Genomic DNA, 15,555 nt, shown 5'->3' with positions numbered 1-15,555 from the left:
CACCCCCGGAGGAAAGGAGCCCGAGAGATCTGGTCCTTGTCCGAAGAAGCACCTGCACCTGGGCAAGGCAGCAAGGTCGCTTCATTCCCCCCAGGACGCGGGGGCACAGCCGCTCCTCCCCAAGCCCCCCGCGGTGGTCTCGCAGGCAGGCTAAGTCGGACCTCTTCACCACTGCACAGGCACTGCAGGTGCCAGGGAGGACGAGCTGCAGCAACCCTCGGGGTCGTGCTTGGGAAGCAACAAGGACACACCTTTCCCTGGAATAACATCAGATGGGACCCCCTCGTCCCTTCTGCTTTTATGCAGCCGGTGTTCCCAAGAAAAATGGTTGTTCCCAGCCTGCCTGGCTTTGCAGAGCAGATCCCTCTGCCCGTGGCCAGCAAAGATTTGAGCATTTGTGTGTGCGCACACACACTCCCCTTCTACAGCAGCAAACCCTTGATGTCGCGCTGCTGATAACGCCCGGGAGCAGGGCAGGAGGTTTTGTGGTCCTGCATGCTGCTGGCACTGGGAGACAGGGAGGAGCGGGGCTCTTCTGGTGAGTCTGGGGGAGCAGAAGGTGCTGGATCCGCTCCCCCACTTTCATGGGAACCATCATCCCGGCGTTTCACTCCTGGGCGGAGGCGCTCAAGGGTAAAAAATGCCAGTCCCAGGATTGCACCATCCAGCACTGCAGCGAAGTTAAGGAGTGGGAAGAAACTAGGACAAGATGGGAAACACTCTCAGCAGAAGTCGGTTTGTCCCTGGCCCCGGCGGCTCACGGGATGTGGTGTCCAGGGAAGCCCTCGCTGCATGTCCCCAAGCCACCAGCTGCCCTGGAGGAAGGTGCTGCCGGGCGTTACGGGGTGTCTGCCCCGCTCACACTCCCTCCTGCCCTCGCAGGGAGCAGCAGGGCAGCAGGAGGCTAGGATGGAGGGCAAGGAGCAATGCAGAGGAGGTGGCACAAAGGCAGCGGTAGTGAACACCAGCCAAAGTCCTTGCCCGGATACCACCCTGGGGTGGCAGGGCCATGGAGAAAGCAGAGGAACTGAAGGAGAAATTATTTAGCACGGTTCCTCTTCCCAACATCTGCATTTTGCTGCTGGCTGCAGGAGGTGAGATGAGGAGCCAGCACACCCTGTGCCAGGTCTGGGCCGTGTGTTCAAGCTGGCACGGCTGCGCTGGGGACTTGCCGGCACATCCCCCCACAGCGCCTCTGCCAACCCATCCTGCATTTTGGATGTTGTTTGGATGGTGAAGGGGAGGCATTGCCTCAAGGGGCAGATAAGATGGTTTCCTGACACCAGCCGGCACCTTTGAAACAGGTTTAACCCTGAAAAACCAGGTATGGGGTGGGCAGGGCTGGCGTTTCTGAACCAGGCAGACGGTCTGAAACAGCGCGATGGGCATCCCCGCTGCTGGTGATGGGGTGGCCCCAGCGGCTGCCCCCTGGGAATAACCCCTAGGTAGATGGGGGGTGATGACAGCCAACAAAGGAAGATGGTGGAGAACAGCTTGATCCAGTGACCTCGGGGACACGCAAGCCACCAGCAGGTAGCAGGAATGGGGTTGGCAGGCTTGGCCTGCCAGCACAGGGGCTGATTCCTCCTTTCAGATGCTGATGAGACAGTGATGGGAGACCTCACAGAGGGACGTCCCCCAGGCAAGCACTCCCCAGCTGCCTGATACCCCGCTGCCCTTTTCTGCCAGCGTCCTCCGGGTTTCTCCTGTGTCCCTGCTCAGTCCGCCACCACGTCTCCTGCACGCTCTCTGTCCCGAGCGTGAGCTGAGTCACCGCGATGCCACTGCACCTCATTGCAACATCTCCCATCTTCTGTTCTAGGAGCCATGAGGAGCCTGTAAATACTTTCTTTGGCAAGACTTTTGTTTTGATTTAATCGCTCAGCTTCCTTCAAAGGCAGGCACAGAGAGGAGCTGCATGAAGCAATAGGGAAGGTCATGGGGAGAACCGACGCTGCTGTAATCGGGGAGGATCAAACCCGGGCTTGAGCAGGGGTGTGGACAGGTGGCTCAGCCCGGGCTGACACGAGGCACCGACTGTCCCAGATCCTCCCCAGCGCCATGGTCACCTACGACCTTCTGCTGGCTGCAGGCATCATCTGAGACGGGGCCAGGGTCCCCACGCTGCGGTGAGACCTTCATCACGCCATTCCCCTTGCGGTTGCAGCAGGATGCTGTGCAACATGGTGACAAGTGATGGGGGAAGGCAAACGGAGAGATGACGAGCCCTCAGCCAGACCACGCTCGGTGGGAAGGCATGCGCCATCCCCACGCCCAGCCAACCTGCATTATTCACATTTCAAAGTGCACGTGTGGCTCTGCTGAGGGATGGCAACTCGCTGAGCCGGGCTGGCTCCTTCCTGCCTCTGAGCCCTGTAATGAGCTTTGCTGGATGCTGCTAAGTAGATGAGAATGTGAGCAGGAAAGCTTTGCTGTGGTCTGGTGGCTGCTTGGTTGTCCCTGGCAGACGGGCTTCAGCTCCGCTGGTGTCTGTTGTATGAGCTGGGGGAGTGCGGTGACACGGCTCCCGGCTGTGGTTCTGCAGACGGGCGCAGGGTCTGTGCATCTCGCACAGTGCAGGCCAGTGGGAGATGGGACCCGAGCGCAGGCCAGCCAGTGGGGACGCTGCTTCTGCGGCCACCCCATCCAGTGCAGCAGCAGCACCCTCCAGGCAGAACACAGCCGGTGGGGAGAAACCCAGTGGGCGACTGTTACAGGGCCAGACCCACGGTTGCAACTTGCTCCGGGTGCTCTGACAAGCCAAACCTCAGCTTGGGCTAGTGACAGGAGCAAAGCCACGGAGGCGGTGTGTGGGGTCTCCCCTTCCAGCTCGATGGGTCCCGGCAGTGCAGTCACGGGGCGTCGCTCTCTGTTCATACATGGCTATTTTTAAAGCTGATACTGCTGTCCCTCTCTCCCTTACTGAGACAGCTTCACCCTTGCCCCGGTTCTGTTTCTTCGTTTATTTTCTCCTCTCCCAGGGGCCAGCTGGGGCATGGCGGATGACTATGAAACCCCACACCAATCGAGGTGAAAAGATCGCAGGAGAAAACCATCTCCAGGGCAGTCACGCTCAAAGCTGCAGCGTTCATCTAAATGGAGACCCCCCCCCAAATTGCTTCTCTTTATCACATGGAGAAAGGCAGCAGCTCGAGGCTGCCCTGCTCCCCTGCCTGCCATGGCATGGAGGGGGCGAAGGTCACCGTGGCACCCCAAATACCCCCCAGGCGCTTCATAGCACCAGGCAGCTGCCCAAGGGGGACCCCACGCCCCTGTTCACACAGCAGAGCTGCATCAAGCCGTGGCTGTGCCTGTCCCCATCCCCTCTCCCCACCCTCCTCTTCCTCCTCCCTCTCCTGTAACGTGCCCACGGCAAACTTTCCCCCCTTCGGTGTTCCCGGCATCAGCAGCCAGGCTTGCTCCTCCAGCCCCTTCGCCTGCCAACTTGGCAGCCGGCAGCGGGGCCGGGCAGGGCTGCCCGAGTGGCCCCGGAGCGCTGCGTTCCCACGCACGCTGCCCAGCCGGATAGGGCCGGAGCTGGCGTGTGCTCCCAAAAACTGTGGCAGGGGACAGCGTGGAGCACTGCCGTCCGGGATTGGGACGGGTGGACGGACGGAGACGCAGGCACGCCAGCACAGACCAGGAACCAGGGAGGGTTCAGCCCAAACGGCCGCTGCAGCACGGCCACACACGGCCGCTCACACCTGCAGCCCCTGACGGAGCACGCGGGCCCCTGTGTCATGTACACACGCATGGTCCCCTACACACACACACACACACAGGCCCCTCGCACACCCACAGCCCCTTACACACACACACTCAGGTGTTCCCCTACAGACAGCGGTGTTCCTGCAGGCACTCCTGGGCACACGTGCAGCTCTGCACTGGGACACACGCTCATGTGCACTGCCCTGAACGCGTGTGTGCGCGCACACACATTCCCACGTCTGTGTCCAGTGCACACCCACCCCCCCGTGCATACGCACAATGCCCTGTACACACGCACCAGTGCACACGCACACACTTCTGTGCATACATGCAATGCCCCAGCTGTATGCGCACACACACAGAGCAACGCACACGCGCAGTAATGCACGCACACAGAAATACACACACACACACACACACGTGTGCGCACCGTAACGCACACACAGTGATACACCCAGACCCGCACACACGGTGATACACCCACAGCCACACACACGCGGTGAAACACACGCGTGTGCCCGCGCACACACACGTGCACGCACACACTCTCACACACACACACTCTCACACACACACACTCTCACACACACACTCACACACACACACTCACTCTCACACACACACTCTCACACACACACACTCACACACACACACACACACACACACACACACACACGATGACACACACACCCCCCTCTCCCCCCTCCCCCGCCGCCGCCGCCGCCGCCGCCGCCGCGCGCCCTGGCCCCGCCCGCCGGTGCGGCGCGTGCGCGGGGCGGGGCGGGTCCCGGCTGTCGGGGCGGGCGGGGCCGCGGGACGGAGCCGCAGCCGCAGCCGGAGCCGCCCGGCCCGGTGAGTGAGCGAGTGACTGAGCGAGCGGGTGCCGGCCGGTGGGTGAGCGCCGGCGGGGCGGGAGACCCCGGGGGCCGCCGGCCCGGCGGGGTGGGTGCGCGGGGGCAGCGGCCTTTCCGCGGCCGGTCGGCGACGGGCCCCGCCCGGGGCTGCGGCAGCCTCCGGGGCCCTTCGCCCGGCTCCGCCCGCTGCAGCCGCCGTGGGCGCCTCCGCGCTCCAGCCCGGTCCCGGCGGGTGCCTCCTGCGTGGGGCCGGGGCCCGCGAGGTCCCGGGGCGAGCTCACCCGGGCTCAGCGCCCGGGTGCTCAGACCTCGCCGTCCCCGGGTGCGGCCGGCGCGGATCGCGTCCCGTCCCCCCCCCCCCGCCCCGGGGACCGGCGGGGCCTGGGGATGCTGGGCCGGAGGCGGGATGGGGGAGGCCATGTGCCCAGCTCCCTCGCAGGCAGCGCCGCGCCCCTGCCAGACTCCGCCGGGGATGCACGTACGGGCCTGCATCGCTCCTGACGCCCGGGAGAAGGGCTGCGCGTTGTCGGTGACCTGGCCGTCGTCTTCGGCCGTGGCTGGTGCAGGGGGGTGCCCTGGGTCACCCCTCCCCGTTGCACTGCGGGGCTGGGACACCGGCTCTTGGGGGCTGCCAGTGACCGAGCGAGCACCCGCTGGCGCCCGGCTGCACCCCGGGGCTTCTGGCCAAGCAGGTACCGCCGATACAGGCGGCTTCCTGAAAGTATAAATAAGCCGCAGCTTGGGTCTCCGGGGTTCAGGCGTGTGAAACCACTGCTTCACAGGCTATTTCTGCATCCGCTCTTGGCCCGTGGCAAGCAGGGCCCAAGCGCAGGTAGCCCCCGAGGGAAGGGAGCTCACCCGAGCGTTGTTTCCGTGGGCTCTCTGCGCGCCTGGGTCGCGTGGTGTGTCCTGCCCGGCCCGGGCTGGGCGGCTGAGAGGCACAGGGTGGTTTGCACGAGGGCTCACGAGAAACTCCCCCGTCGTGCTCCAGGCCTTGTTCCTTTGCCAAACCCACGAGGCCACTGAATTTGTAGAGTTTGGCTCTTTACTTGCAACTGCAAATTCTCTGGACAAACCAGCGACAATGTTTTTAAAGCAAAGGGTACGACCAGCTCTGATGCAGCAGCTTCTTCCCTCCTCTCCTGCTGCTGCCCGAGCATGGGGGCTTCTTGTGGACGCGATTCAGTCACTCGGGCGCCTGCCAGGCTCCCCGGGCCCACCGGCCCCCTCCTTGCCTCACTCCAGGGCAGTGGCCGGGTATAAACCCGACCCCCTGGTTCTGCAAGCGGGACCCAGCCCCAGCGCTGTTTGTGTTTACTTCTATATTTTGAGGCCTGAAGTTCCCGTCTGGGGAAAAAATGGATCCGTAGGGGACTCGGTGGACTCCTGGTTTTGCAGAGGGCTGTGAGGCTGCTGGGTCCCGCGTGCTCGGTGCCTGTGCTGGGTCAGCAGCCCCTTGCACCCCGCCGGGCTTGCAGCCTCCTAGAAAGTTTTATTGCTCTGTTTGCACAACCTCTCTTGCTGCGGTAGGTGGGTTTTTTTTCTGGTCTGGCTGTGGCATGACTCTTGCATCTCTGTGAACGGCGAGAGGAGGAAGAAAAAACAGCAGCGAGGGCTGCATGCCTCCAGACATCCGTGGCTGGTCTGGCGGCTGCCGGCCCCAGTTGCTTTTTGCTGGACCCGACCGCAGGAGACAGGACTTCCCAGACGTGCAGGCATCAGAAATCACTCGCTCTTCCTGAAAACACTGGCCAAAAAAAATCCTTCCACCTGCCACGGGTGCTCATGCTTTTAGTTTCCAGCACAGATGCTGCAGGGAGCAGAGCGGTGTTTCCCGCTCCGGCAGCAGCATGAAAAGTACCCGGGTACCGATAGCTCTTGCCGGGGATATGATGCCACCACCCCAGGCACCGAGCGGTCCTCAGCACAGCCACGGAGATGGAGGCGCCTGGCAGGGTCTGCAGCTCATCTTCTAGGGATGACATGGTGCCTCTGCAAGTTGGTGGGGAGAAACGCCAATTTTATTAAGAAAAAAAAAAAAGGCAACGTCTGCCATTTCCAGGCCTCGTTTCTATGGGAACGGGACATCAGAAGAGCAGAAATGCAGCGAGTGCTCTAAAATAACTGCCAGCTCCCGGGAGCACGTGGCCTTTGCTCGGCTCACCCAGCCCTTTCTGCTGAGACGGCGGCTGGGGATGGTTGGCCTCTGGCAACGAGGCGGCGTGGAAGTGGGTCAGGAGGTGGGATGCTGTGGCCTTGATCCCTGCCAATCCTCAGCCCGTCCTCATCTAAATCCACCGGCAGGAGAGCTCCGGTCCAGGCTGGCAGCTGGCACGGCCGCCACGTTATCCGGCACGGCTCTGCGCTGCGCTCAGCATTGTGGCAGGGGCTGGTGGTGCCGGCCAGGCGGCGAGGACCTGTCTGGCTTCCACCCGTCTGGGCTGCGGGTTGTGGGCAGGCAGGCAGGGAGGGTCTCCTTCCTCACTGACCTCCCTGGGGATGGCCAGAGCAAATCTGCGCTCACATATTTGGGAGACTCTTCCTCCCACTGCGGTCGGGCATGGAGAGCAGGGTATTTCCAGCAAGGGGGAGAGGAACTGAGTTGTTCTCCCAGAAGCTGGTGGTGGTCGTCTCTCTCTTCCCCCAGATCTTTGTCTGTGCCTCTTGCTGGGAAATTCAGTCTTATCTCGCAGCGCGGAGTGCTGAGGTCAGGCAGGAGAGCATCTCCGGAGGGGAAAACCCGACCTGCCGCCGCGTGAGTAGGCGCGTGCATTGCAGGGCGTCTCAGTGCCTCTGAGGTCGTCTTGAACCGGCTGTGCACAACCCTCCTTTCCTGCCAAAGGTGGTCCCAGACGCGGGCAGGGTGGGCAGACGGGGCCCCTGCCTGAACTGCCTGTGGTCACAGGCATCTCAGGGCTGATCCAGGCAGCACCTTCCAAAAAAGGCTTTCCCTTCTACATTGGAAAAAAATCATTTTTGTGGATGTCCAGAGCCTGGAAAGCGTTTTTTTCCTCTCAAACCTGCTAAGAGTAGCCCTGTTGTAACTGAGCTTCTTCCTTCTGTCATTCTCCAGTAAGTGAAAGGTCCAGTACGGGTTTTCTTGGGACCCTAAAAAGCTTGGAAAATATTTATTGGCAATAATGAAGTTTTCTGCCTTTGCGTAGTGTTTGTGTTACCCAAGAGCTGCTTGACATTTTCTCAGTGATGTACCGGCCCCGATGGCAGCCGTAAGACCTGCGTGGGCGGTCGGGGGAGTCCAGCTTGCGAGGGTGCGGTGGGGCGAGCAGCCAGGAGAGACGCAGGAGCAGGAGGTGGGATCTCTGCGAGGGCGGCAGCCTTCTCCAGCCTGACCTGTTGCGCTTGTCTTCTTTAAAACAAGCAAAAAAGTTTGACTCCCTTGATTTGCTGTGGATTCCCTTCAAGCGAGTGTGGGAAGAAGGTTTCTGCTCCTGGGGGCTCGTTTGGAGGTGTGTCGGATCCTGCCGCGTGCAGTATGTGGGTACGTAGGGCTGGGGGACCAGCTATAGGGATTCTATGGCAGACTGGTGGCATTTCTGCCAGGGACGTGTGGACCGGAGGCCAGCTGGAGACATGGCGCTTTGTGATGAGCTTGAAGGTGTTTAAGCTGAAATCTGGCAGCAGCTACCTTTGCAAAGTCCCCTTTGCTGTTCCTTCCCCGCTTGCTGCTTGGAGGGGGTCTGACGGGCTTTTCTGGGGGGTCTGACGGGCTTTTCGGGACTGCAGGAGTGGACCTCTTCTGCTTTTTTTTCTGGGTCCCAGAGCAGGACACTTGAGCACGGATGTTTGTTGCTGTTGCGGGAATCTGACTTCTGCACACGGAGTGGCAAAAAGAAGGTGTTTTTTTTTGCCCTGAGAACGCACCTGGGTTTTGGTTTGGGGATGGGAAGGTGCGTGCCAAGCCAGGAGGATGTTTCTGGAGGGCTCAAGGAGGTAGTTGCCTAGGGCAGGCTAGGTAGATGACTGCTTGTTTCTTTGTCCGCAGACCTACGTGGCTTTTAGCTTGCTCTCGCTACAGCTCAGCTGTCAGTGCTGTGCTCACAGTGTGCATTTACCAGTCACCGGTCTGGGAGCAAAGGTTGGGCAGGCTGGGTTGCCAGCCTCCCCTCTCCCCTCGCTGCAGCACCCTAAACTCCCTGTTGAGGTTGGTGGGTGCTGGCTGGGTCCGAGGAGCTGATGCCGTCCTGGCCGGGACTGGAGAATGTGATGTTGAGCGTCTCCCGGGGCATTGCTGGTAGGTAATGTGTCCGTCCTTGTCTCTGCAGAGGCTTTCGGTGCTGCCAGGGTCTGGAGCGCAGGCTCTCGGGGACGAACCCGGCAGCTGCCCTCTCGTGGAGGGTGCGGCAGGCGCCGCTGTGACCCGGGTTGGCCCCGTCACTGTGGGAAGAGGGGTTTTGCTGTGCTCGGAGGCCTCGGGGCTGCTCGGCTGGAGGCTGCCCTGCGTCCGGCAGCATGGGCAGGCGGCTCTGCTTGTGCCAGGGCGGCCCCTTCTCTGTGCCACGCTGCTGGGTGACTCTCTGCGAGCGTGTCCCTGGTGGGACAGCGATGCTTTGTCAGGAAACGCTGCTGCAAATGGAGACAAAAACAACTTGGAGGGATGGCAGATGCTTCCTAAAAGAGGGGGAGGATGCGGGTGTATTGTCCTCAAGTGTATTGTCCCCGAGCGCTGACCTTCCCTTCCGCTTCCCTACCCTTTTCTCATCCTCGCCTCTCCAAGGAGAGTTTCTGCTGGGAAAGCACCGTTAATATTGCAAAACCAACCCTTCACATTGCAGGAGGTGGAGGCACAATTTGAAACCTTCACCAGTCCCAAAATAATGGACCGTGAGGAGTTTGGTGGCCTTCCTCGGGCCGGTGTTTGCAGTTCTGTAACCTGGTTAAGGAAAGCTGCCTGCTGCTGGGTGAAGGACCGCTGGTGCTCGTGGGTTGGGTTTCTAAACAGCAGCCTTCCTCTCTTGCAGCTTGGGTCATGCCGATGACTGGGAATGGGTCACTCCAGAAACCACGAGCTCAGGCTCTTATGGGTCAGTAATGACCCTTGGAGAGGGCGCCTGACAGTTATTTTCCCCTGTTTGGGGCTGAGCCAGCTGTCACGACATCGGGCTGGAAACAGAGAGCTGCCCTTGGGTTGCCGACGGGTGGGATGCGGGATGCTGCTGCCCTCCTGCCGCCCAGGTCCATGAGCACCCGGCATTCACGGCTCTCTCCTCTCTTCCAGGGTCCTGCGGAGCGGCGGTGGTGGTCCCCTTCTGATGGGAGGATGGTTGTTCTCAGGCAGTTTGGGCTGCTGCTCTGGAAGAACTACATTCTGCAGGTAGGCTGGCGCCACGCTCTCAGGGCGCTGCCTCTGTTATCGCTAAACGTGGGTACATCAGAGCTTGCCCGGGGTCTTGATTCTCCAGCAAACCTTCACCACGGGCCCAAGGCATTTCCTAGAGGAAAACAGATCTGTGTGTGCATGTGGTGTCATCCTGCTTTTGTGCCGGGGAGAGACGGGCAGGGCTGCGAGCTCAGTTGTCCCTGTCCCCTCGAGTGCACACTGTGCCGTTCCCCTCCTTCTGCAGTCCGGCCATGAGTTCAGCACCCCCGTCTCGTGGGGCAGGATAACCCAGGCACCCTCCTGTGCGACAGTGGGTTTCTTGAGCTCTCTCGTTACACAGCCTCCTCTGGAGGTGGTGATTGCTGAACGACGCCTGTCAACCCACCAGGGCCCAGATCTTTTTTCTCCTCCATTACTTTCTACAGCCCTCAGAAGCAGCGTCTGGGGGTCTTAAAAAATTAAACTACCGTTGTCCTGGCATCTGCTCCCAGCCCGACTCGCTGCATGGCAGCTGGCTAATGATGAGGGCTTTCGGGACCTCGGGGCCTCCTTGCCCTGCTGACCGGCAGCATCTCGCCTGCTGCCGCAGCGCCTTTAAGCAGCGTGCGGGTGCTCCTGGGCGGAAGCTGCGGCTCCACTGGGACCCAGAGCCGGCCCTGGCAGAGGGCAGCGGAAGAGGAGGGAGCAGAGATCGCTGCAGCCTGGCTTTACGCTTTCAATTGCCCTTCTACAGATCAGCACGACATTGCTTTAAAAATAAACAAAAGGAAGAGGGAAGGGCTGGCTGGGCTGCCTGCGCCTGGCCTTCCAGCAGGGCAGGGAGTAGGCAGCAGGGCTCGGATGTGACCGAAGGGACCAGCAGCAGGTCTGATTTGCAGTCAGGAGCGTGTTCCGTGGGTGTGCGTGATGGCCAGCCCCGTGAATCTCCCCTTGTACACCCCAGGCACGTGTAGGACAATCCCCCATCCCCTCTGAAGGGGAACAGCATCTTCTGGGTGTGCACTGGGGTGGGGGCACCTCTTGTCGTGTTTTCTGAGGCCACAAGCTGACTCGGATCTACCGTGCCAGAATACGACCTGGAGCCTTTGCTCCCCTCCACCAAAAAAATGTGCTCCCGATGAAGGCACAGAGCTCCCAAGCCATCATCACCGGTGTGAAGATGGATGCTGGGACACGTGGCTTGCTCAAAGCTGGGGCAGCCCTGGCCAGGTGGAGGTAGTGATTATGGATGAGTATCCCCGTCACCTCTGGAATACGGCAGCTTAAATGACTTCTGCGGCAGCAAAAGCCTGCGCTGGTAAATGTGTGTTAGCCTGCAAGTTCAGGGAGCCAGGCAACTGTTCTGGAGACAGCCCGGGAGACTGAGAGAGGGTTAATACAGTAGTAAATCAGCGGGAGGCAGCTGGTCTGCCAGAGCTGCATTATAAAACCATCAGACATCTGCAACATTCGCTTTTATTAGCGTGGCCTTTGGAAAGGCTCCTTTTTCCCTGCCTGCTCGGAGCTGCTGCCTCCTGGCTGTGCTGCCGGGGCTGGCTGCAGCAGTGGCTCGTCCCTTGCTGTGGTCAGAGCGGGCAGCTCCTCCCAGGGGAAGCCCGGAGAGGGGTTTTTGGCTTTGGCAGTGGGTGCTGAGAGCCGGGGCGATGGGGGGAGCGGCTGTGTGGCTGTATGCCCGCGTGCCCCCTCCTGACAAACCGGCAGAGAGCCAATTCACCCCAGCTGCTGCAGGGCAGACTGTCCCCCTTCCCGGGAGGTCTGGGCTGGTCTGTCCTCAGGGCTCCGTTCCTGCCCCACCAGAGACTGTGCTCACCTTAGCGTGCCCCACTTGCTGCTTTTTTCTCCCCCCCATTTAAAAAATAAAACCTTCTTCCACTCTGCAGAGGGACGGGAGGTATAACTCCATGGTCAGCACAGCTCGATGCTTGGTGTTTGCAGAGCTGAAGGAGCTTTTGTGGCAGCCAGGGTGCTGCCTCCAGCACGTGGTCAGCGCAGGCAGGAGAACAGGCAAGTGAGGAGCCCTGACATGGGCTGAGCCGTACCCTGCCTACAGTGTGCTCACCCTGTACGGGTGCCCGGCGTCTGCAGGCGTGTTTTTTACAGCACCGCAGCCCACCGCTGCGCCCCGGGCCGCAGCACCGCTGTGCCGGCAGCCGTGGGGCCAGGCAGGAGGCGGTTTGACAGCACTGAGTGTGCAGAGATGTCAGGGAGGGGCTGTGCCATCGGATAAAAACCACTTGCTGAAACAGCAAAGTTGCGAGAATAAACCTCTTGGTGCTCCTCTTGTGCGTTGTGTTGTTCTTCTTTCCAGCCTGGTGGAGGGAAGGGTAAAAAACCCCCCCTGGTCTTGTAAAGCCTGTCTTAGCCAGAGCCCTCAGAAGAGGTTAATGCCGCTGCTGCTCTGGGCACGTGCTCCAGGTGAGCAGCTGTGAATCCCTGTGCCCAGAGCTGCTCCCTGCTGCCGGGGACATCTCTTTAGCTGTCACTGCGGTGATTGAGGGGTGATTGAGGTTCGGTGTGCTGTGCTGCACTTGCACCTGGGCTGGGCTCGGGTGAAGGCAGCTCGGTTTGCAGGAGGAAATAAGGCGGCTAGGTTCAAATTTCACCTCTGCTACCCAGACCTGCCTGGCTGCTGCCGCTGCGCTGGGCACAGGGCTGAGCCATGCCCTCCTGCTCATGGTGGGACGTGGTGTGCCTGGCCGAGCTCTGGGTGCTGCCTCCTTCTCCCATCCCTGCCCCAGCTGGGTGATGCAGCTTCAGTGGGAGTAGCTGCCCTCCCTGCAAGCGAGCGTGACCTCTGTAGTGATTTTACGAGCATAAGTCCATCGGTCAGCAGTGTGTCCTGGCTCCTGCCGTAAAACAGGTCAGGGGGGTCACGCTGCAGGGACGTGGCCGTGCATGGCACTGGTTGGGACCGCTGCTCCCCCTGCCCCTCCAGTCAGAGATGACCCCGGTTCCCCTGGGATGAGCAGAGTTTTAAATGCTAATTAACCCGGATTGGTGGCATGCGTTAGTAGCTAGCGGGAAGTTTGCAGGAGAGGTAGCCCTGGGCGAAACCGCTGGCTTGGCTGCCCGAGTGCGTTCACCGGACTCGAGTTCATTGTCTGGTTGCTTGAACCTCAATTAAAAATAAATAAATAAATAAAAATAATAAATGAGCCACTGTGTTTAGGGCAGACAGGCCTTGGGGTGAAGGCTGAGCTCGTGGGTATGTTCTCCGTGCTGCGTGAGGGTACCGATGCCTGTAGCCAGAGGTTCTGCCAGGCCCCATCCCAGGCTGGGACGCAGAGCCCGTGTCCTGCTGCCTGCAGCCGCTAAGCTCCGCAGAAAAAACTTCACTGACTGCGTTAGCTTTGCCCTGCTTTACCTCCCCCCTGCTTGCTCGTCCCAGCCTTTCGTTTAGTTACGGTATTTTTAGCTCCCAGCCCTGTCGGGCAAGGTTGCTCTGCTTTGGTGAAAGCTCTTCTCTCCGCTCTCCCGGCTGCGGCTGGTCCCACGGCACAGGCCCTCTTCGCAGGAGGTGCGTCGCTGCGGTTGCCTGCAGGAGTGCTGTAGGCAAGCCCCGAGTGCTGCCTGCTCCTGGGCAGAGCCCCGTTGCAGGGGGAAAGGGCAAACGACCAGCTCAGCTCATTCAAACCCAGCAGCAGGTCAGGGAAGGCTCTAAAGGAGGGTGGTTTGAGATGGAGCGGCGCTTAGGGAAGGGGACAGCTTGGCTGGAAGGTCCTGAAGGACGCGGGAACCGGTGCAGTGGCGTTCCTGGGCTCCGGAAAAACCCGGGTTGTGAAACCTTGGGAAATGCAAGAACGCTTCTGCTACGTGGCATTTACATGCCCTGAACCTCGTTACTGTGTTTGATCTACCTTCAGTGTTTACATTTTTTTTTTTTTAATCTTTATCTTTCCTGCAGAAACGGCAGATCTTGGTGACAGTCATTGAAATCTGCCTGCCGCTGCTCTTCGCCGCCATCCTGATAGCGCTGCGACACCGGGTGCACTCCATCAGCCACCCCAACGCCACCGTCTACCCCCCCGAGACCGTGGATGACCTGCCAGGCTTCTTCTACCGCCGGCACGCCAGCAACCCCTGGGAGCTGGCTTACGTCCCCTCCAACAGCAGCGCCGTCAGGAGCATCGCCGAGGCGGTGGAGAGAGCTTTACCCATCAGCATCAGAGGTGAGCAGGGGCCAGGGGCTGCGGCTTCCACCCCAGAAATTGGTACGAATTTTTACTCTGATAAATCCTGATGCTCTGTTCCAGGGATGCACCAATTTTATCAGAACTTCAAGGCAACGGTTTTATTTTTGTTTCACTAAAACTACAGGATTTTGTTTTGATTTTTGGTCGCGTTGTGTTGCAGTTTCCATCTAGAAAAATATTGCCCTAAAATAGTTAAAGAATGTGGCTGTCACTTCCCTGAGACAAAGTATTTTTGGAAATCTTGTGGCATAGAAAATTTTAGCGCTTCATGTTCCAAACTGAAGATAACGTTAGGATTTTCTCTGAAAGGAGAGCTGACTCCTGGTGGTGGGTACAGCAGCATCCCATATGAATCCCCCGGGTCTGACAGCAGCGGTGTTTCCCAGCTCTGGCTGGAGCGCATCCCTCGTGTCTTGGACCAAAATGATGTTTTCGGAGATGGTTGAGCGTCAGCCCGCGTTGAGTTGCTGTGCTCTGTGCCCGCATCTCCGTCTTTCCCCCCTCTGCAGCTCAGGGCTTCGCCTCAGAGAGGGACTTTGAGGAGTACGTCAAGTCGGACAATCGCTCGGGCAGCGTGCTGGCCGCTGTCGTGTTCAAGCACCGCTTCCATCAGAGCACGGCCCCGCTGCCCCTCCAGGTGAGTGGAGCCGGGGCGGGGGGGGGGGACGAGGACGCGGGGAGACGGCATCCTCCCGCCCTCTGCGATCCAGACCTCGCTCTTTCCGTCCCGCCTGCGACGCCCTTTGTGTGCTCCTTCCAGGTCGACTACGAGCTGCGCTTCAAGTACAGCCCGAGGAATGCCCCACGGAGCGAGCAGACGGGTCTGAACCCCAACCTGGACCGGGACTGGCACACCAGCTACCTCTTCCCGCTCTTCCAGCTGCCCGGGCCCCGGGAGGCCAAGTTTGCCGATGGGGGGACGCCGGGTGAGGGCCGCCCCTCCTCTGCCGCGGGCTGCTTCACGGCCAAAGAGATGGGTGGAATTTTCTGTCCAGCAGCTCCGCTCGTTACAGAGATTCACTGAGGCTCTGAGCTTTCAAATAAATAGTTTAATGTTTAAAAATTAATTAAATTAAATTATTTTTAAAATTAATTAATTTAATTTTAGTTCGATGTTTTTAATATTTATTTATTATATTTCTCATTTATAATATTTATTTAAATTTTATCCTGGGGCTTCTTGGGCACTGCTGGCCTCTGGGTACCTCTGCCGAGCGGGCTTGGATAAGAATAAATTTTAACTTACGTGAATTTTTTTAAATTTAATATTTTTTTTCCTTTTCTATTTTTAACGGAAAATTTATTTCAGGGCCCAAACTGCTCAGTGTTTATCGTGCTGCTTAAATACTTTAAAAGTAAATGGAGCAGTTCTGTGGTTTGAGCGTAGGTTTTTAAGGAAAGCCAAACCACTGACCGGGTAGGAGACAGCGGGGACAGCGCTGGAGCTGGCGCTGCCTTAGGA

The 15,555-nt window shown here is 59.5% G+C and overlaps 1 protein-coding gene across 1 annotated transcript in view; it reads left to right on the top strand.

Moving 5' to 3' along the window:
- Nucleotides 1-4,530: 4,530 nt before the first annotated feature.
- Nucleotides 4,531-15,555, top strand: part of ABCA3 (ATP binding cassette subfamily A member 3) — a 31,570-nt gene continuing 20,545 nt past the window's right edge. The window contains exons 1-5 of the mRNA XM_076350625.1: nt 4,531-4,560; nt 9,799-9,894; nt 13,805-14,069; nt 14,603-14,730; nt 14,854-15,019. Of these exons, the coding sequence (XP_076206740.1) occupies nt 9,841-9,894; nt 13,805-14,069; nt 14,603-14,730; nt 14,854-15,019 (613 nt within the window). The 5' untranslated portion in view covers nt 4,531-4,560; nt 9,799-9,840. The remainder of the gene's footprint in view (nt 4,561-9,798; nt 9,895-13,804; nt 14,070-14,602; nt 14,731-14,853; nt 15,020-15,555) is intronic.

The sequence above is a fragment of the Aptenodytes patagonicus genome, chromosome 13 (genome assembly GCF_965638725.1).
Source record: "Aptenodytes patagonicus chromosome 13, bAptPat1.pri.cur, whole genome shotgun sequence".
In the NCBI taxonomy this organism is placed as follows: domain Eukaryota; kingdom Metazoa; phylum Chordata; class Aves; order Sphenisciformes; family Spheniscidae; genus Aptenodytes; species Aptenodytes patagonicus.
Note: the sequence above shows the minus strand (reverse complement) of the source record. Positions and strands in the feature narration are given on the sequence as shown.